At 42.1% G+C, this 21,051-nt stretch overlaps 2 protein-coding genes across 9 annotated transcripts in view; one reads left to right on the top strand and one right to left on the bottom strand.

The window, feature by feature from the left end:
- The window catches only part of ATXN3 (ataxin 3), a 40,458-nt gene extending 22,994 nt beyond the window's left edge, over positions 1-17,464 (top strand). For 4 of the 8 annotated variants that reach the window (XM_057539218.1, XM_057539217.1, XM_057539212.1 and 1 more), the window contains 2 exons: positions 4,257-4,342; positions 16,422-17,464. In XM_057539218.1, the coding sequence (XP_057395201.1) occupies positions 4,257-4,342; positions 16,422-16,534 (199 nt within the window). In that variant the 3' untranslated portion in view covers positions 16,535-17,464. Of the gene's footprint in view, positions 1-4,256; positions 4,343-10,912; positions 11,073-16,421 lie in introns of those variants that run through there. The other 4 variants (XM_007184268.2, XM_057539216.1, XM_057539213.1 and 1 more) reach the window with 3 other exon arrangements.
- On the bottom strand, positions 6,485-21,027 carry LOC103015399 (ATP-dependent RNA helicase DDX24-like). Its single transcript, XM_057539219.1, is given in 8 exon segments — positions 6,485-9,527; positions 9,787-9,940; positions 11,018-11,254; positions 11,369-11,475; positions 11,477-11,657; positions 18,611-19,330; positions 20,256-20,353; positions 20,970-21,027. Coding segments are annotated over 6 exon segments (1,914 nt in total). The 5' UTR covers positions 19,326-19,330; positions 20,256-20,353; positions 20,970-21,027; the 3' UTR covers positions 6,485-9,007.
- Positions 21,028-21,051: the final 24 nt, after the last annotated feature.

Genomic DNA, 21,051 nt, shown 5'->3' with positions numbered 1-21,051 from the left:
ATCATACTGCATCTGTATTAATTTCCGTGTGTGTCTCTAAAATATATGCTTTTTTCTTAATATAGCCAAATGCTCTTGTCATACAATAATGGAATAATTATCACATGATAATTATTAATGGTAGTTCTATAATATCATCAACTATCTAGTTATTGCTAAAAATAGCTTTAAATGTTTAATTTGATAAAAAATAATATTTTGGAAAATTTATTTTTAGAGAGATCTAAATTTAAAAAAATAATCCTACCTTTAATAACTGATGTGAGTGTTTTGGCAGTCACACGCTTCTAGTCACACAAACACCCATATATTGTGTATCAGTTATACCCATTTTCCCATGAGAGTAAATATTCTTTGTAATAGGCTATGTTATATTTCATAAAATGAATTTATGTATCACATTTATGAACCTTTTGATTTTTGCTATTATAATTAATAATGCAATGAACAATCCTTGTATTGACTTTATGCCTCAAATCTCTCATCATTTCTGCTAATTATTCTGAGAATTTCAGACTACTAAGTTAAAGGACATGAACATTTTTAAGGCCTTGGTACAGATTTCTAAACTGCTCTCCAGAACAGTTTCCAAGTGATAACTTCTGCCATGCTTTTTTTCAGACTTCAGTTTTTTCCAGAACAAAATGGTCCAAACAGACATACTTTATAGAGAAACTATAAAATTCACAAGTACGTGTAAGAAAAAGAAAATGTCTTTAAAATATAAAAACAAATCCCTCTTTTTTTAAAAAAAAGTTTTTTAGATTTTTTGGATTAAAAATGTAGAATTTCCAATGAGTTAAACTTTTTAGAATACAAAGGATAATGCAGTAACATTCCATAATGACTAAGTGAGTTATAACAAGCGCAATGCCAGCTATAACTAATGCAGGTGTTTTATTCAACGTTGCACCCTTTTTTAAATGTTTGAGTCTCCTTTCTGACTGGGGGTAGTTGACTGGGTAAGAAAGTACCGTGATGGTTTCCAGCTTCGGCTTACTATCCTCTGCCTCCTGGTTGGGCCTTGAAAATACTGGTGAGAACTTGAGTAGAACTAGAGAATATTTTACACAGTTACTTGTTGCTGAGAAGAGTTAAGAGCTAACTTCTTGGGGTTTCTTTTTAACTTTGGCTAGCATTCAGAATCTTGTAGGACTCATTAGTGAAGGAGCTGAGAAACTAATTTTTGCCTTTCAGTAGAATTCCTGATTACTAAACCTATATGGGTCCTTGTCTCAGTAGCTTCTATTTTGGAGAACTTGGCTCTAAGGTTATGGAGCCGTTTCTTCCCTCTGATCCTTTCCAAACTGACCCTGGTGCTAATTTGTTTTTCATTGAAATTTATAGGTTTTTTTTTTCCTGTAGAGTGTTTGAAGCTTCACACTTAATAGAGTAGCCACAGTGTTCATGCATTAAGCATGAAAATGCTGTTGAAAGTCTACCTGTTACAAATTCATAGTTTATGAGTAAGAGTTGTTAACTGATATTTTCGTAGCCATGATATTTTTTCCAATGGTAATCTCCAAATCCATGGTACCTATCATAAAACCGTGAGAAAAACTCTGCTGTGTCAGCTATGTCATTGTAAAACCTTAACTCACATGTTATGTGCATCAGATGAGGCAGTGTGTAAAACTGTTTTGTAAACTGTGAAGTAGCCTACAGGTATATGTCAGTGTTATTAATGCCTTCTCCAGGTGTAGCTCTGAAATGATTCAGATTCTTTCTTTCTGTCACTAAAAAAGTGTTTCCCAACAAGGAGGGAAACAAATGTTTTCATAGCCATGGATTGCTATGATTTTTTTTTGATTGCCTAGTATTTGAGCTACCACTTCAGTGGCGTGGCATAGTTTATCAGGGTTCAGTTTAAGAAACAGAAACGACTTAGAGATGTTTTAAGCAGAAAAGAATTTGATACATAAATTAAGGGCTTACACAACGTTGGGAAGAACTGGAGGGGCGCGCTGTAGGCCAGGCCTCCAGAATACCACAGACCAAGTTGTTGGAAGAGCTGCAACGCTGCCCCAGTTGGATGATGGGGAATCAGGATATCAAGTTTAAGACCACACTGCTTTAGCTGTGATCCTAGCATCAAGAAGCTGCCACCACAGTTGCCTAGACGTGGGAACCTGAAGTCTGGCCCCCACTGAAACTGCCAGGAAGCAGAATTCTGGAACTGGCATCTCCATGGCTTTACTTGCCAGCAGAGAACAACAAAAGTGGCAGGAAGATGACTGTGCCTCATCGGCCTTGTAAATCTCATGCAAGTGTTTAATTGGTAACCAGAATCCTAGCTATAAAGCAATCTAAGACATGTAGTTTTGAGTTTCCCAGCCTCTGTCATACCGAAGGCACGTTAGAAGGCACAGTGAGAATGGATGCTGATTTGCTACTTGAACATGTCCCATCTTACAGTGTCATCACATACGAAAGGGGTCAGAATTGTTTCAAGGCTGGCAGTTGATTTACTTCTCACTTTAAAGTAGAATAAAGGTTATCCCTCTAAAGTCTTTGTCTCACCAGTCACTCGCTTGCATTCGGACGTACTTTCTTGAACGGAGGCGAAGGAGGGCATGCAGAGGATGTGCCAGGAGTTCCCCTCCTCACAGCCGGTCTTTCTCGTGCCATGTTCCAGAATCAGGGTGTGCAGGGGGCGCGCAGTGCCTACGTGTCCCGCATTAGCCACGTTCACCAGAGTCATAAACCCGTGCACACGTCAGTGTCTGGCTCAAAGGCCAACAGGGAGAAACTGGAAGTCCCACTGGCTGAATTTGCTTTGTTGCTCATATTTAAAACACAGGATTAAGAGGGACCCTAGAAAAAAATATGCTATTCTTTTCATAGTGTTACTGGTCATCTTAAAATTCTGCTTCCTTTAAAAATCCTTTTAAGCATTTTTTGAAAGCTATAGCTTCTTGCTTAGATTGTCAGATGTTTATACGTTTTGGTTTTTAAATTTTTAGCATATACATATGTACATATATGAAATAATTTAAAATTTACGTCAAAGTAGAAATAGTTCACAGAGCTCCTTATACCCTCCACCCAGATTCCCTAATTGTTGATATTTCTGAACCACTTGAAAATAACTTGCAGACACAGTTTCCAGTTACACCTCTCAATACTTCAGTGTCTATTTTCTAAGTACAAGGACATTCTCCTACATGTTTATATCATAATTGTCATATTAAATGTTTTAATATTTGGATTATGACATTGATTTTCCTTTTGCAAAAAATATAGGGAGAACTTATTTTAATGCTACAGGTATTACTGAAACTTGATAATGCAAGTTAAATAGTTGTTTTCTTTCATTCATCAAGTATTTAGTGACAGGCACAATTTTAGGCACTGGGGAAACAAACAGGATAAACTTTGCGCTCTTGTTAGTTGTCACTGTAAAGAGGGAGACAGGCAGAAGAATATCTGATGGTGATAAGTTTATGCTGAAAATTAAAATGGAGTGATGAGCGCGTGAGGGCGCCAGGTGGCTGCTTTAGGCGGGGTGGTCAGGAGCGGGAGCTCTGAGAAGATGCTGAAGCCCAGATCTGGTGGCAAGAAGGAGCCAGCCATGGAAAGGTCAAGTTAACTCGCATGGTAATTTGAGATGCTTTATCTTCTCAAAGGTGCTTATTTTCAGTGACTTCCAACAATATTAAGGATCTGTAAACCAATACATTTGCATAAAAATAGCTACCAGTGACTCCTTTTGTACAATGTGTTATTTTTGTGGTGAAAATACCTACCCATTAATTTGCCTGATAAATTCAAATTTTCTAAGTTTTCTAGGATCAGCACTGTGATGCTTTTCAGTAATTTATATGAGACTGATTGCTTTTTTTTTTAAATTGAAGTATAGTTGATTTACAATGTTGTATTAACTTCAAATGTACAGCAAAGTGACTGAGTTTTAGATATATATATTCTTTTTCAGATTCTTTTCCATGAGAGGTTATTACAAGATATTGAATATAGTTCCCTGTGCTATCCAGTAGGACCTTGTTTATGTATTTTATAGATAGTAGTGTGTATCTATGAATCCCAGACTCCTAATTTATTCCCCCCCCCCTTCCCCTTTGGTAACCATAAGTTTGTTTTCTATCAGACTGATTGCTCTTGCCTTCTGTTGTGGTGTTCATGCCAGTGACTCTTCTGTTTTGTGGAACCGTTTATTTTCCACATGAATATTTTTTCTCATGGCATATTTATTCTTAGGTTTTGTTTTTTAAATACACACTCACTCTTGAATGTTTCAGGCAGCAGCAGCAGCAGCAGCAAGATCCACCAGGACATCCATGTGAAAAGCCGAACACAAGTTCAGGAGCACTTGACAGTGATCTAGGTACGCCTCTCTGATTGTATATCCCATTTGTTACCTGCACGCTCTGTTTGACACCCAGACTCCATGTGATTTTTGGCTTTATAGGCTTTTTTTTCTCCTCGCTTTCATTATATTGAAACTCTTGAAGGAATTTGTAATCTACCAAACTTTCTTGGATTAAGGAGCAGGCTACTAACTCCTTAGTGTATCCTTAAGTGCCCTTAAAGCACTTAAGCAATGTTTTGCTTTAAAATTGTAAAGATCACTTGCAACTTCACAGTAATTCATACGTTCTCCAAAAGTTTCTCAGAGATAATGAATATTAGTAGGTGGAAAATAAGTTCATTTTACCTCTGGGAAAACTGAAAACACCTGAGTGTAGTCCGGATTACAACAAAGAAACCTAGAGTTACTCCTCAGGCCTTGGTTTAATAATAGGTCTTAAACTTTGGCCAATTATTGGTAGTAGAAATCGAGTGAGAAGGAAACTGTACATGACAAAGAACTTTTAAGTAGAGTATGTAAAGAACTCTCAAAACTAAAATAAGAAAACAATTCAAAAAGATGAGTGAAGGATTTGAACAGACACTTCACCAAATATGTGGATGACAAATAGCACATGAAAGCGTGCTCAACATCACTAGTCATTAGGGAAATGCAAATTAAACCCACAGTGAGACACCATTACACACCTACAAGAATGGCTTAATAAAAAAATTAAATTAACAATACCAAATGCGGCAAGAATCGGAGCAACTGGGGCTCATACGTTGTTAGTAGGAACGTAAAATGGTGCAGCAACTTTGGAAAACGGTTTAGTATTTTCTTAAAAACTTAAACGTACACTTAACCATGTGATCCAGTAGTCGCACTCCTAGGTATATAACCAAGAGAAAAGAAAATACATGTTCACACAAAATCTTGTATATGAATCCTTACAGCAGCTTTGTTCATAATAGCCCCAAACTGGAAACTGCTTACATGTTGTCCTTGAGCTGGTACATACCACAGAAACTGTGCTGCATCCAAACAGTGGACTACTATTAGCAAGAAAAAGGAATGAATGGGTACTTTTTCCTAATCATTCTGCTAAGTATAGCTAACAACCCTGGACATTTGTATAAAACAAATATAAGAAGAATCTGAAAGGTAGAAGACAGACTGGCTGAGAAGCTCAGAACCAGAGGAAGACATAGTGGTCAGTATTCTGGATTTTCTTTTTGCCCCAAGAAAAGCCTGCTCTATGGAGCCAAAAGGGACTACTTGGCAAGACAAAAACTTTTAGATAATAAACACTCTAGTCCAGCCAGCATGGACCAGGTAAATAAACTGGTCCTACTGCCACCCTACCCCATTGGCAAAGGCCAAGTAACGTAATGAGGCACATCTCCCGCCTCTCCGGGCCAGAGTGGTGTCAGAAAAAGCCAAGTGGAGAGCTGGGATTTTCTTTTCCTCCAGGAGACAATGATGCCCCCTTTCCCGTGGTGTCAGTGGTCTTAGGGAGCCTGGACTTCCACCCAGCAATAAAGAGGCATCCTTCTGGCTTGTCGCCTGGGTGATGTCAGAAGAGGTGTAGTGGAGAATCAGGCCGTCACTGATTCGAGGCAGTAATAAGGAGACCACCCCCACAGTGCCAGTGAGAGGCAGTAACGAGGCGTTCCTACCCCTCCCAATCAGGCAGGTATCAGTGGGAAGCCGGAACTCCCACGGATGTTCAACAGTAGTGGTCACACACACCCTCTCCCCATCTGGAAGCAGCGGGGCAGCACCCTTTTCTGCCACTGGTGCTCGTGTCAGAGGAGGCCTGCTGAAAGAGGAGATTTAAATAAGATTCACGGGACTTGCCTGGAGGCACAGTGGTTAAGAATCCGCCTGCCTGTGCAGGGGACACGGGTTCGAGCCCCGGTCTGGGAAGATCCCACGTGCCGCAGAGCAACTAAGCCTGTGCACCACAAATACTGAGCCTGTGCTCTAGAGCCCGTGAGCCACAACTGCCGAGCCCGTGTGCCACAACTACTGAAGCCCACACGCCTAGAGCCCATGCTCCACCGTAAGAGAAGCCACCACAATGAGAAGCCCACGCACCACAACAAAGAGTAGCCCCCGCTCACCAGAACTAGAGAATGCCTGCATACAGCAACGAAGACCCAACGCAGCCAAAAATAAATAAATAAATAAATTTATTTATTTATTAAATAAAAAAATAAGATTCACATTCGTATAAGATAATACCCAAAATATCCAGGATTCACTTAAAAATCACTTGTCATATCAAGAGCCTGGAAAATTTCAACTTGAATGAGAGAAGACAATCAGTAGACACCATCCCCAAAATGACACTGATGTTAGAATTATCTGGCAAGGATTTTAAATTAGCAACCATCATAAAATGCTACAGTAAGCAGTAATGAACGTGCTTGAAACAAATGAAAAAAATAGAAAGCCTTAGGAAAGAGAGAGAAGATATAAAGAAGAACCAAATAGAAATTTTAGAACTGAAAAATAACAATAACTGAAATTTTGAAACTCAGTGGACAGACCCAACAGGTGGATGGAAGGACATAGAAAAGAATCAGTGTGACCTCGAAGACAGAACAGTAGATATTACCCATTCTGAGCAACAAAGAGAATTAGACTGGAAAAAATTAACAGAGCCTGAGACCTGTGGGGAAGATCTAACGTTTGTGCCATGGGAGTTCCAGAAGATGAGAAAGAGGGTATAGCTGAAAAAGTATTTAAAGAAATAATAGCTGAAAATTCCCCAAATTTGGCAAAAGGTACCAACCTACGGATTCTAGAAGCTGAGTGAACCTCAAACAGAATAAACCCAAAGAAATCCATGCCAAAACACATCATAGTCTAACTTCTGAAAACTGAAGACAAAAAAAAAAAATCTTAAAATCAGCTAGAAACAGCTTGCCTACAGCAATTTGCATGACATCAGATTTCTCATCTGAAATCGTGGAGGTCAGAAGGAAGTGACACATTTTTCAAGTGCTGAAAGAAGGGAAGTCTCAACCCGGAGTTCATGAAAATTTTCTTCAGGAATGAAGGGGAAAATAATGGCTGCTATAAATAAAACCTGCTCTTGCCTCCCAGCCTGTGCACTTAGTGCACCTTAGGCCATAAAGGTCTTCCTCAGATATTCACATTTCCTTACTTTCTTCCACTCTCTGCTCAAATCTCACCTTATGAGAAAAGCCTCCCAGACCACATACCCACAGTCTGCACAACTCCCTATATAACTTTACTTCTTAGCACTTAGCACCACTTGACGAACTGCATACTTACTTTTCAGTTTATTACCTCCCTCCCCTGGGATGTAAACTCCATGACAGCAGGGACTTTGCACTACTCACTATTCTATTACCAGCCCCTAGAACAGTGCCAGGTTCCCAGCAAGCACTCAATAATATGTAGTGGGTGATGTTTCTTAATGTATGTGTAGTTTGAGGGGAGTCAAAAGCACCTGAGGTATGTCTTAAAAACTTAAGATTTTAGGCCCTTCAGGGTCCCCACTTCCTGTATCTCTGAGATAGGGCTGCGGAATATGATGCAAACTAAAGTTTGTAAAATATTAAACCACCGCTCTAAGTCAAGGTCAGCAAACTTTTTCTGTCAAGGGCCAGAGGGTAAACTATTTTTGGCTTCATGGGTGACGTCTGTTGAAACTACTCAACTCTGCCATTATAGCACAAAAACAGCTATAGACGATACATAAATAGGCCTCGCTGTGTTCCGATAAAACTTTACTTATAAAAACAGGCAACAAGCCAGATCTGGCCCATGGGCTATAGTTTGCCAACTCCTGATCCAATGAACCACTAACTCTACTTACTAACATTCAGAGGGAAGTGAACCACTTGTTCTTGAAATTAATCTGTAACCGGTAACCTTACAAAACAATGTGGGCAGAAGCCAATTTAAAGCCCAGCTTCCCAGGCCCTCATTTTGACAATCTGCCCCGTGCTGCCTGCCTGACCATCACTCTGGCCCAAGAGCAGATGGACACGACAGCGTGAGCTCTGCAGTCTGACAGGCTGGTCTGAGGCCCAGCTCTACCACTTCCAAGCTGAGAAACCTTGGGCAAGCTTAAGTGCTTTTCTAAACCTTACTTTTTTTAATCTATAAAATAAGAATAATGACAAGTGGTAAGTATTAAAGCTAACATTTAGCAAGCTCATACCATGTGCCAAGCACTGTTCCGAACACTTCAAATGCATAAATTCACTTACTCCTCAGAGCAACCCTCTGCCATAACTTCTATTATTATACTGATTATGAGAAAACTGAAACACAAAGTAATCTGACCAGCTAGAAGTGACACAGCCAGGATTTGATCTCAAGCAGTCCGCTTCCAGTCTGTGCTCTGAACCATGACTCTATTCTTCTTCTCAAGGATGTTACAAGTGAATGAATGTAATAATGTATCTAAAATGCAAGCACAATACTTAATCTGTTGTTAAGTGTTCAATAATAATAGGTATTATTGTCACCATTACTCATTATTAAAGAAGTTTCTGTTGGGCATTCCCAGCAACCAAATGTACTAGATGAGAGTAAGCCTGCCTCACGCTGTGCAAAAAAAAAAGGCTACCTTCTACCGATAAGGCTCCCACGAGAGAAGGTAGCTTCCCACCATCCTGGTGACCTAGACCCAATGGCTAATCTGTGCACAGGCCTGACTTACTCCTCCAGATGGGCAAACTGCTCCAGGTTTCTGAGCCTCTGCTTCTGGTGCATGCAGGCATGTAGGGTCAGTGGCATGATATCCAGGACTTTGAGGAGCCCAGAGAGGCGTTTGATGCAGGAGATACTGTTGGCAAACACTAAGGTGCGGCCTGCATACTGCATCAGGAAGTAGTACAGATATAAGTCTTTCTCATCAGTCTCACAATGGATCTTGGTCTCTGTAAGTGTCTCTACTGTGGCCTCCTTTCTTGTAAGGTCGATGACCTTGGGCTTGCCCCTCATGCCAATCTTCTGCATGAGGAGGTCAAGTTTGGCAGTTTTGTCAATTTTCTTAGCGTGCTTCTTGTGAAGGATTCGAGCAGGAGCTTGATGTACCAGGGTCAGCGTGGCCGAAAAAACAAGTGTCTGTCTCTTTGGGTTGTACTGGGAATCACTGAGCATCTCTAGCAGCTTTGAGAGCTCAGCAAAGTGGCCTTTCTCAACCATGCGGTCAGCCTCATCGACCACCAGGCACCTACGGATCCAGACAGACCCACATCACCTGGTTAGCAGCAGGTAAGAGGAGTCATCCACAGCATACTCTACCACCCCACCACCCCCAGGGCCCTCAACCAATCTCCCTCACACACGCTCGGTTTTCTAAAGGCCCAAGTCTGGCTAGTACCACACCATGGCACTTTGTAACAGGGAGAAGGCACTGCACACTGTACCATGTCACCTCAGGTCCGCTTCAGAACAGGGGGTGGGGGCAAGGGGGAGGTACTGTTTCTCACCTGAGCTGCCGAAGGTTGCTCAAATGAGGGTGCTTTTCTTTAACTAGCTCCCACAGCCGGCCTGGAGTGGCAATCTCAATCTCAGGCTGACGGTTCAGCATCCTCTGCTGTTTCTGTGTGGACATTCCACCAACCAAAATAGCAGTTTTAATGCCTATGGTACACAAAACAAAAGGGACACTGTTATTCAGACTAATTGCTCAGTTCTTCCAACGCTGACACAGGCGCCCCCAGATTAGTAAAGGCTGCCAGTCACCAGCACAGCTCCCCTCTCCAGGGGGGTGCTAAGAGCTGGCTTGCCCTGTTGATGCCATTGCTAGAGGGCTTACCAGGTCTTCTATGATCTAGGCCCTGACTATTTCCCCAACCTCATTTTTTTCTACTCTTTCCCCTCCAACCACACCAGTAGGGCTGGATTTGAACCAAGGCATGGTGACATCCAAAGCTCTGGAAAAAATGAGCAGTGGTGCACCACAGTGCTGGGAAAGATGTAACTTGTAGCTGTGACACACCTCCCCTAGGAGTTCCTGCCCATGCCCCTCAATTAAAATTAAACTGAATCTCTTCTGATGGCTAGTGTTCTCTTCTCCTCTCTAGTGGAGGACTTCGCAAGGTAGACAGTATGGAAGGAACACAAAGGATCATGCAAGCAAAGCGCTTAGTAAAGTACCTTGTAATACACAGTCAGAGCTTGATAAGTAACTGTTCCTTTTACTATAAAATTGAAACCCCGACTCTGCAGCCTTTCCCAAAGAATTCCCTGAAAAAGTTAAGTTCTAATGCCCTAAGGCAGGAGTCAGCAAACTTTTCCAACAGTAAACATTTTTGGCCCTGTGGGCTAAATGGTCTCTGTACAATTACTACCTCTATTCCACTCTGCATTGGTGATGCAAAAGTGACCATAGACATATGTAAATAAGTGGGTGTGGCAGCACTTTATTTACAAAAAAAAAAAAAAAAAAAAACCCAAACAGTGGTTTGCCAAACGCTGCCCCAAGTATCTACTGTATCCAGTAAGTTAACCAATTTCCTATGCAGCTAGAATAGCATTAGCTATGTGTTATCCTTGGGAGAATAAAGAATGTGTCACTCAAACAGTTTTCTGTCGGGCTTAATTCTCTGGCAGGAGAGAAAGATTCCCCCTAGAGGGCGGGCACAGCTGATTCACCTCTGCCACCCCAGCTACTGGAATCCTTTCAGGCAACATTTATTAAACGGAATTAAACCTCACCTGTAAACTTGGCCACAGCATCAATGTGTTGTTTGACTTGAACGGCTAGCTCTCGAGTGGGAGCCAGAACCAGTCCAAGCGGAGGACGCCTTGGATGTGCAATTCTGCCACCCAATTCTTGTTTTAACTTTCTAGTCTGCTCTTTATCAAGCTTTTCCTCCTTGTTTTCATCCTGTTTGGGAATGGGCATCTCCCTGATCAGGGAAGAAGGTCCTTCACCGGCATCATCATCATCATCATCATCATCATCAATCATCATCATCATCATCATCATCATCATCATCATCAATCATCATCAATCATCATCATCATCATCATCATCATCATCATCATCATCATCATCATCACAGGAGGGCAGCACCTGGTTTGAGACTGTAGCTCCAATCTTGGCTCTTGCCTGGCTGCGTGGTGCTCTAGCCTTCGCTCCAGCCTCCCTGGGCAGTGCTTCCAATCTCAGCAGGCAAAGCTCCAGACTCAGTTCCAGCCCTGCCTGGTGATCCTGTCTCAACTCCAGCCTCATTACTGGTCTTCCCAAGTGGTGCTCCTGTGTTACTTAGAGCTGGGATAGGCTTCTTCTTCACCTGCCACTGCAGCACCGCATGTATCACTGGAATGGCAAAGGCAAGAGTTTTCCCACTTCCTTAGAAGCAGAACAAAAAACAAAAACAGTGTCAATCAACAGATGTACATACTTTTGCCTGAGGTTCTATCCTTTACACGGAATAAGGGACCCTTACATAGCCAAGTGCCACCCTGACCAATCCAAAGCTCCTTCTACCCTACACGGGTACAGTACCCCTACAGCTCTGCAACCAGAGGGCACCTGTAATTAGGAGTCTGAGGAAAAGTCTGACAGACTGGCATTGCGGGCTGAGGTCACCAATAAACTACAGACAAATGTCCAAACAATGAAACCCTAAAGAGATGGGCAAGCTGTGTGTGTGTGTTGCTGTTGTGAAGGAACACAAAATTGAAGGCTAAGGAATGAAAATCTGTACAATACTTTCCCAAAACCTTTCTCTGGTGGGGAAGGAGGGAGTAAAAGAAAATTTTCTTAGTTTTCAAGAAAACTTTAAAACTTCTGTCTATGCTTGAACATTTTCAAACTAGCCTTTGAACGTATATGGAGCCCAAGTATTCACACCATCTGTGTGGACAAAAACAAACAAACAAAACAAAACACTTCAAGCTGAGAATTTAAAGTGGTTCCAAAATTAAAATGCCCCAAGCAGAAGCAAATAAGTGATCTCTTTATGAAGAAACTTTTATCACAAAACTCAAAGAACTCTCAGAGGTAATTTTCAGAGGAAAATGAGCATCTCTCAGGAACGAGGTACTATAAGCAAGAACTATAACAACAAAAAAGAAAGCAAAAACAAACTCATAAAACTTCAGATAAGAAAAACAGCACTTTTCATCAGAAACAACAAATGCTACAAAACAGTGCAATGACATCTTTATCTGAAGACCTGGGGAAAAAAATCTGACAATCTACAACTCTACACTTAGCAAAAATCTCTTTCAAAACAAAATGCAAACTAAAGACTTTTGTAGGTATACAAAAGCTGAAAGAATTTATCATCAGCAGACCTGGTATACAAGAAATATTAAAGGAAGTCTTTCATGTAGAACAAAACATGATATTCGCTGAAAATCTGGATCAACACGAAGGAATGAAGAGCACCAGAAACGGTGACATGGATAAATATTAAAAATGTCTTTTTCTTATTAAAACTTCTTTAAAAAATAATGGACTATTTAAAGCAAAAATAATAAAAATGTGTTTGGGGATTTCTAACACATAAAGTATAAAACAAAAAGCACAAAGCAAAGAAAAAATGGAATTATACTCTTGTTAACGTTCTTGTACTATATGTAAAGTAGTATATTATCACTTGAAGGTAGAGTATGATATACTAAAGACATCATCTGCGAACCCAAAAGCAACCTCCAAAAGGACATAACAAAGAGTTATAGCTAATAAGACAATAAACAGATAAAATGGTATCACAAATATTCAATCCAAAAGAAGGTAGAAGAGTAACAAAGGAATAAACAATAGTTGGGAAAAATAGAAAACAAATAGCAAAACAGATTAAAACCCAACCATTATCAATAATCACATGAAATGTAAACGACCTCAACACAATTAAAAGACAGATAGTTGGATTAAACAGCAAGACCCAATTGTATGCTGCCTATAAGAAACTCGCTTTGAATAGAAAGATATAAATAGGACAAAAGTACAAGTATGGAAAAAGACACACCATGCTAACATTCATCAAAATAAAGCTGGAAAAGCTACATTAATAACCTGACAAAGGAGATTTTAGAACACAGAATACTTCAGGGAAAAAGAGGGCCTTTTCATAATGAAAAAAGTGAATTCATTTAGAGGATACAATAGTCCTAAACATTTATGCATCTAATAACAGGGTTTCAACATTCACAAAACAGAAACTAACTGAACTGCAAGTAGTAAACTATCACTCAAGAAAAAATAAAAATATTTCTAATATGGTAAAGTAATTAAGTTCATAATTAAAAACCATCCTATACAGAAAAGTGTAAGCACAGATGAATTCTACCAAATATTTAAGGAAGGAAAATGCCAATTCTATACACACTCTTTCAGAAAATTGAAGGGAATACTTCAACTCACTCTGAGGCCTGCATTACTCTGATTCCAAAATCAGTCAAAGACATTACAAGAAGACAAAACTACAAACCAATATCCTATTAACAGAAATTCAAAAACCATTAACAAAATTTTAGCAAATCAAATCCAACAATGTACAAATAATACACTGCGACTAAGTTCAGTTTATCATCATTATCAACAAACTGAAAATAAAAAAAACATATATCTCAATATACGCAGAAAAGGCGTTTAAAAGAACACAGTAACCATTCCTGATAAAAATCTTTCTGCAAACTAGAAACAGAAGAGAATTTTCTCAACCTGACAGAGGACAAATAGGAAAAAACCTACTGCTAACATCACACTTAATGATGAAACACTGAATATCTTTCCCCAAAGATCAGGAACGAAGCAATGATGCCCACTATAGCACTTCAATTCCAACTGTAGTGGAGTTTTAGCCAGTGCAACACATAAGACAAAAATAAACAAAAGGCACCCAGACTGGATGAATAATCATCTTTGAAGAAAATCCTATGTAATCTTCAAGAAACCAGTTGATGGTACCAAGTTGCAGGATACAAGATCAATATACAAATATGCAGATTTCTATTTATTAGCATCAGAAATAGGAAATCTTAAATTACCATTTACAAAAGCATCGAAAATATGAAGTACTTAAGGATAAATCTAATAGATGTGCATACACTGAAAACTACAAAGCGCTGCTAAGAAAAACTGAAGACCTAAAAAAAATGGAGAGCTATACCACATTCATGGACTGGAAGATTCTATATTGTCCAGATGTCATGTCCTCAGTTGGCTCTATAACCAATGCAATCCCAATCCGAATACCAGCTGACTTTTTTGTAGAAATTGAAAAACTGACTTTAAAATTCACCTTGAAACGCCAAGGGCCTAGAATAGCCAAAATAACTTTTAAAAAGAACAAAACTGGAGGACTTATACTACCTGATTTTAAGACTTATTCTAAAGCTACTGTATCCAACATAGTGACGTATTGGGAAAACAGTAAAGATAGACAAATAGATCAATGGCAAAGAAAAGACTCCAGAAATAGACCCACACCTATACGGTCACTGATTTTCAAAAAAGATGCAAAGGCAATTCAGTGGAGAAAGAGTAGTTTTTCAACAAACGGTGCTGGAATAATTAGGTAGCCACATGCAAAACAAAACCAAACCTTTGATCTGTATTTCTCCCCATAAAAGTTAACACAGGAAGGATCAGACTGAAACACAGAACCTAAAACTAGTAACACTTCTAGAAGAAAATAGAGGAGAAAGTCTTTGTGATCTTGTGTTAGGCAAAGGATTCTTAGGTAAGCACATCTGTAAAAGAAAAAGTGATCACTTAAACTTCATCAAAATAAGTAACTCTTGCTCTTCGAAAGACACTGTAAGGAGAATGAAGAAATAAGCCACAGACCGGGAGAAAAAAAAGCACATCACATATCTGATAAAGGAGGTGTATCTAGAATATATTATGAATTCAATAATAGGAAAACCACAACCCAATTAAAACATGGGCAAAAGAACTAAACAGACACCACCAAAGAAGATAATATGGATACAATTAGGCACTGGAAAAGACGCTGCTCAACGAGTCACTAGGGAAATACCAATGAAAGCCACAAGGAAATATCACTAAAATTTTTAAAGTCTAAATCAAATTAAAGACTGACCACACCAAGTACTGGCAAGGACATGGACCAATCTGAACTCTCATAACCTGGTGATTATGTAAAATGGTACAATCACTTTGGAAAACTCCTAAAAAGTTACATTTACCGTAAGACCTAGCCATTCCACACCTAGGTATTTACCCAACAGGAATCAAAGCATATATCCATACAAAGACTGATACACCAATATTTATGATAGTTTTACTTGTAAATGCCAAAAACTAGGAAGAACAGAACTATATCCATCAATAGACAGATAAACAAACTGTACTCTATCCATACAGTGGAATACTACTCATCCATAAAAAGAAACAAACCATTGGTATTTGCAGTAACATGGCTGAACCTCAAAGTATGCTGAGTTAAAGAGCAGACACTCTCCCTCCCCAAAATACATATTGTATGATTCCATTTTAAAATTCTGGAAAATGCAAACTAATTGATAGCGATAGAAAGACTATCAGAGGTTACCTGGGGATGAACAAGGAGGGGAGCCTAGGTAGGGAAGGAGGGATTATCCTAAGGGGCCCAAACATCTTTTGGGGGTGATGGATATATTCATTATCTGCATTGGCAGCAGTTTGCCCACAGCCCCAAAAGTCTTTGAGACTAGGACCTGTGGATTCACAGCATTCCATAGAAATAGCCTGATAGGAGCTGTGGTATAAATCCAAATGTCAATCTCTAGCCACAGTGGCTCATATCTCTCCTCTGCCTTCCAGAAACAGACTTCCAGGCCTCTCTGCACATACCAAAGTAGTGTAGCCGAATGCTTAACAGCACATAGACCTAGTCTAGAACTATTCAAGCACTACCGCTTTTCAGTGGGGCAGTTTTAGGGACACTGTCTACCCTCTATGAGGCCGAGTTTCCTCTTCAGTAAGATGGGAATAATAACGGAACCTACCTCAGGGTAGTTTTGAGAAACTGAGTTCATGCAGGTAACACAGGGCGTGACGTATTTTAAATGTTAAATAAATGTTCTAAGGTATTACTATTACCTCCATGCCCCTTTCCTGGGTTTTTCTCCCTCTTCCATTTTTATGACTTTTATACAGGACCTCACCTCAAGTTTCCTGACCACACTTCCAGAAATCCAAGGCACAGAGTGTCTAGATCAGGGGTCCCCAACCCCCAAGCCACGGACCCGAAGCGGTCTGTGGCCTGTTAGGAACCAGGCCGCACAGCAGGAGGTGAGCGGCCGGCGAGTTAGCGAAGCTTCATCTGTATTTACAGCCGCTCCCCATTGCTCAAATTACTCCCTGAGCTCGACCTCCCGTCAACATTATGGTGAACTGTATGATTATTTCGTTATATATTACAATGTAACTAATAATAATAGAAATAAAGTGCACAATAAATGTAATGCACTTGAATCATCCTGAAACCACCACCCACCCCCTTCCGTGGAAAAACTGTCTTCCACAAAACCGGTCCCTGGTGCCAAAAAGGTTGGGGACTGCTGGTCTACATGGTCTAGCTCTGAAATGGAGCAGGACCCTATGGTCCTCACCCCCCATGTCCTCTGCCTGCCTTTGTCTGTGGAAAAACTTCAGCCAAAGAATAAGTTTAATCAGAGAAGTGAGAAAATGCAGAAGCAAAGGAAAGTAGTCCAACAAGACCAAATCATAAAAGTTTAGTCAATAAGCATAGCTAAGGACCTTTAGTTCCTTCTCAAGGGCTATAGATAATATTCTGAGCCATATCCTGTGAGCTGTCTTGTAGATACCTTCTGTGTATCTACAGATAAAACGCCCACCAGGTGGAAAAAGTTAACTACATGATGACCAGACTGTAGCCATGACATAACCTGCCATTCCGAGAACTGGCCTCAAGAAAATGGAAACAAACCGACCCTGGAACTGAAGATTGACTGTACTTAAAACAATGAAGACGATGCTGGTCAGACCACCAATGACCAATTTCAAGATCACCGTCAACAGCTGACTCTGCTGTTTCTGCATGCGGCCCCCTCCCCTCCATCTATAAAAGCTCTTGTCCACTGGATGGGGGCGGGGGGTCGGCCTTCAGACAGGAGCACCCCCCACCCTGCCCCCCCACCGCCCCCGTTGCCGGCATCCAAAATAAAGCAAACTTTCCTTTCCACCAAGCTGGCCTCTTTATTGGCTTTTGAGCGGCGAGCAGCTGGACCCACTTTTGGTTACAGTTCTATGCCATACAATATAGTAGCCACTAGCCACACACAGCTGTCACATTCTTAAAATGTGGTTACTCTAAACTGAGATGGGCGGCAAGTTGAAAATACACATCAGAGTCTGAAAACAGTATAAAAATAAGAATGTAAAATATCTCAATAATTTTACATTCATTGCGTACTGAAATATGCTAAGTAATTGGATAAATATATTGTTGAAATTAATTTTCACTTTTTAAAAACCTTTTTAAATATGGCTCCTAGGAAATTTTAAGTTACATATGTGGCTCACATTACATATATATTTCTATTGGTTATTGCTGGTCAAGTTAGACTAACAGTTCCAGGCTTGTATTGCTCTTTCCCCCATCAGTAGTTGAGTCTCCCCAGGGTGAGTCAACCTGTCCTGGCTTCACAAAGTCTTAGGTGGCCCAAGGAATGAGGGATCTTCAAACAATGCCTAGTCCCAACAGTCACCTCCTGCCCAAATCTGCCTACCAAATCCACCCAAAGGTTATCACAAACGCAAATCCTTCCAATGCCAATAAACCCACCAACTCCCAACGCAGCCCTTTTTATCTTTGGACAACTCTTGCGAATGAGACACTTCTTCCTCATACTAATGAAGATCTACCTCTCCAGAGGGCTGATCTTAGCCCTACTTTACCTCTGAGCCATTCAGAAAAGGCTCAAGACCTGGAAAAAAACTACCATTTACAGATCACTTACAATGCACTGTGTAAATTTTAGTTTACTATTGTTCTTTGTTACTAGTTTACTATTGTGTAAATGTATAAATTTAGTAGGCACTTACATTTAACCCACATAGCAAAAGAAGTAGGTACTGCAGTTGTCTATCTCCATTTTATAATAGGGTCTACAGGGCGCAGAGAAATAAAGTGACCTGCCTAGGGCACCAATCAGGAAGTGGCCTCTTTCAACCCAGAGCTCGCCGACCTCTGAAAACCTTCACTCAACAGTGCTTTTGTGGTCGGGCCCCCAACATTCCCGTCTCCCAGCCAACCAGCCTGTTAGCAGCCACAAGCTCAATCCAGAAGCAATCTTGCGCTGGCCAGATAAGGATGCCCTTACCTGTCTCAGCAGCCCCAAGGATGTCCAGTTTGTCACGAATGGCAGGTGCCAAGGTCAGAGCTTGGACTGGTGTGGGCGCAGAGAAGCCTAGCAAGCTGAGCGCTCGGAGAACTGGCTTGGGTACAAACAGATCCTTCCAAGCTGATACATCTGCCTTGCGATCACGCATTTCAGGCATCCACGTCTTTGCTCTTTTGGGCACCTTTGGAGTAGTACCCTGGGGAGGCTCTGATTTTTTTTTCCCTTTCTTGTTCTTCTTTTTTGGAACCGTCTGGGCCGGGCTTTCTGATGCCATCTCCCCTACCTCTGGATCAGGACAAACTGTGCCATCTCCCTGGGGCCCTGGCTCAGTATCTTTGCCCTCAAACACTTTCTGGGCACTGCTTCCTTCAGTTTCCACAGCTCTACTCTTCTTCAACTTCATCTTCTTCTTTGAGGAGGTAGACTCTCCTTCCTCCTCTCCTTCTGAAACAGCTTGTGACTTTCTCTTCTTGGGCTCCTCCTTTGAGAAGAGACTGGAGGAACCCTCCCCAGAGGAGACCAACTGATAATCCGTCAGTTCCTCAAAGCACACCAAGTCATCCATCTGTCCGTTTGCAAACATATTTGGGTCAATCTTCACCTGCTTCCATTTTCCCACAACTCTGATGCCCTTCCTCTGAATTCTGCCATAGTTTGGTGGCTCTGGCCTTGATTTTTTCTCTTTTAGCTTCATGGTTACTGAAAAGGAGAGAAATGTTCCATTAGATTGGCAACTGAGAAGCACAGGGTTCTGAGGCAACAGATAGTTTCTAAGCAGCCTACAGAGTATCACGCCCTGCAAAGAAGTGAAGACACAAAGATGCCTCTAACGCTGATGCTGCCAGCTAGAGAAGATCAAAGAAGGAAAGAACTGTACCCGCAGAGCGGGCAGCTTGGCCTGCAACAGAGGGGACACAGGAGGTGTGGCAAAGACACATGAGCGAGATCTGGTTTGGATTCCAGATCCAATGCCGACCGCTTGTGTGCCGTTGGCAGCTCCTGCTTAATCCTCTCTGAACCTCAGCGTTCTCATATTTTTAAAAGGGGGGAGAGGTTTACTAGCTAGGTCACAAAATGTTCTCTGCAATAAAAAACATTATGGAGGGCTTCCCTGGTGGCGCAGTGGTTGAGAATCTGCCTGCCAATGCAGGGGACACGGGTTCGAGCCCTGGTCTGGGAAGATCCCACATGCCGCGGAGCAACTAGGCCTGTGAGCCACAACTACTGAGCCTGCGCGTCTGGAGTCTGTGCTCCGCGACAAGAGAGGCCGCGACAGTGAGAGGCCCGCGCACCGCGATGAAGAGTGGCCCCCGCTTGCCACAACTAGAGAAAGCCCTAGCACAGAAACGAAGACCCAACACAGCCATAAATAAATAAATAAATAAAATTAAAAAAAAAAAAAACTTTATGGAACGCATGGAGTGTGAAGGCTGCCACTCCCAAGCCATTTTGAAGGCTGAATAAGAACCTGAGGGGGTCGCTGGAGGGTGGGTGAGGGGGACAGCTTTATTAAGAGTGCACAGAGCCTTCTTCCTTCTCAAGCCTTGCCCCAAGAGGGCAGATGCCTTTGCCACCACTCTGGCCTTTGCCAAATGGCTTAAAACCCAACCAGCTTTTTCATTACCTTTTAAGTGATTTAAAAACAAGTGATCTATGCACAAGTCGTCAGACTGGAACTCGAGCCACGTTCTCCCCTTTCAGAAAGGCCGAGAAAAATAGATCCTGTGGAAAGACAAAGGGAAACCTTGGTTCAAATCTGGACGCGTCACTGGCCAGCGCTGGGTCTGGGGTGCACGTATTAATCACTGTGAGCCTCAGTTCCTCGTCTGGAAAATGGGGATGATGAGGGTGTGTGTCTCCTTGGATCGCCACGCGAAGACAGAAAGGTGACGCACGTCCAGAACCGCTCAGCATGGCGCCCCGCCGGCAAAGCAACCCAGAGCGCAATGAAGGTTCACCCCCAGCACGGGCTACGCCGCGATCACAAGCAACCCGGATCAACGATGGGGCGAAGGGAGGAGGCACATGGGGGCGAGGACGCGGACTGCGACCGAGAGAGCAAGCGGGGTGGGGGTGGGGGTGGGGTCCCTCCTCCTGGCGCCCGGCCAGGAGCCCGGCGCTGGCGCCTCGCGTCAGGCACGAACCGGCTCACGAAGCAGAGAAACCGAGGGGCCCCCGGCGCAGGGTCGACCAGGCCGCTTGACGAGGCCGGCGGCCGCCCTCTCTGGTCCCAAGAACACAACGGCCTGGAGAGCCCCGCGCTGGGAGGCCGCCTCCAGCTCCTCTCGGGTGCCGGCTCCGGCCCCGGCCCCGCTACGGCTCCGGCCTCGGTACTCACCGTAGAGGGACGCCGACCAACCACCTCAGACACTGCTGCACCAGCCCTCCTCGGCTGCGTCCACCGCAGTTCCGGGGAGGGG

The sequence above is a fragment of the Balaenoptera acutorostrata genome, assembly GCF_949987535.1.
Source record: "Balaenoptera acutorostrata chromosome 3 unlocalized genomic scaffold, mBalAcu1.1 SUPER_3_unloc_1, whole genome shotgun sequence".
NCBI classification, from domain to species: Eukaryota; Metazoa; Chordata; class Mammalia; order Artiodactyla; family Balaenopteridae; genus Balaenoptera; species Balaenoptera acutorostrata.
The sequence above is the reverse complement of the archived record's forward strand: the minus strand, read 5'-3'. Positions and strand labels throughout refer to the sequence as shown.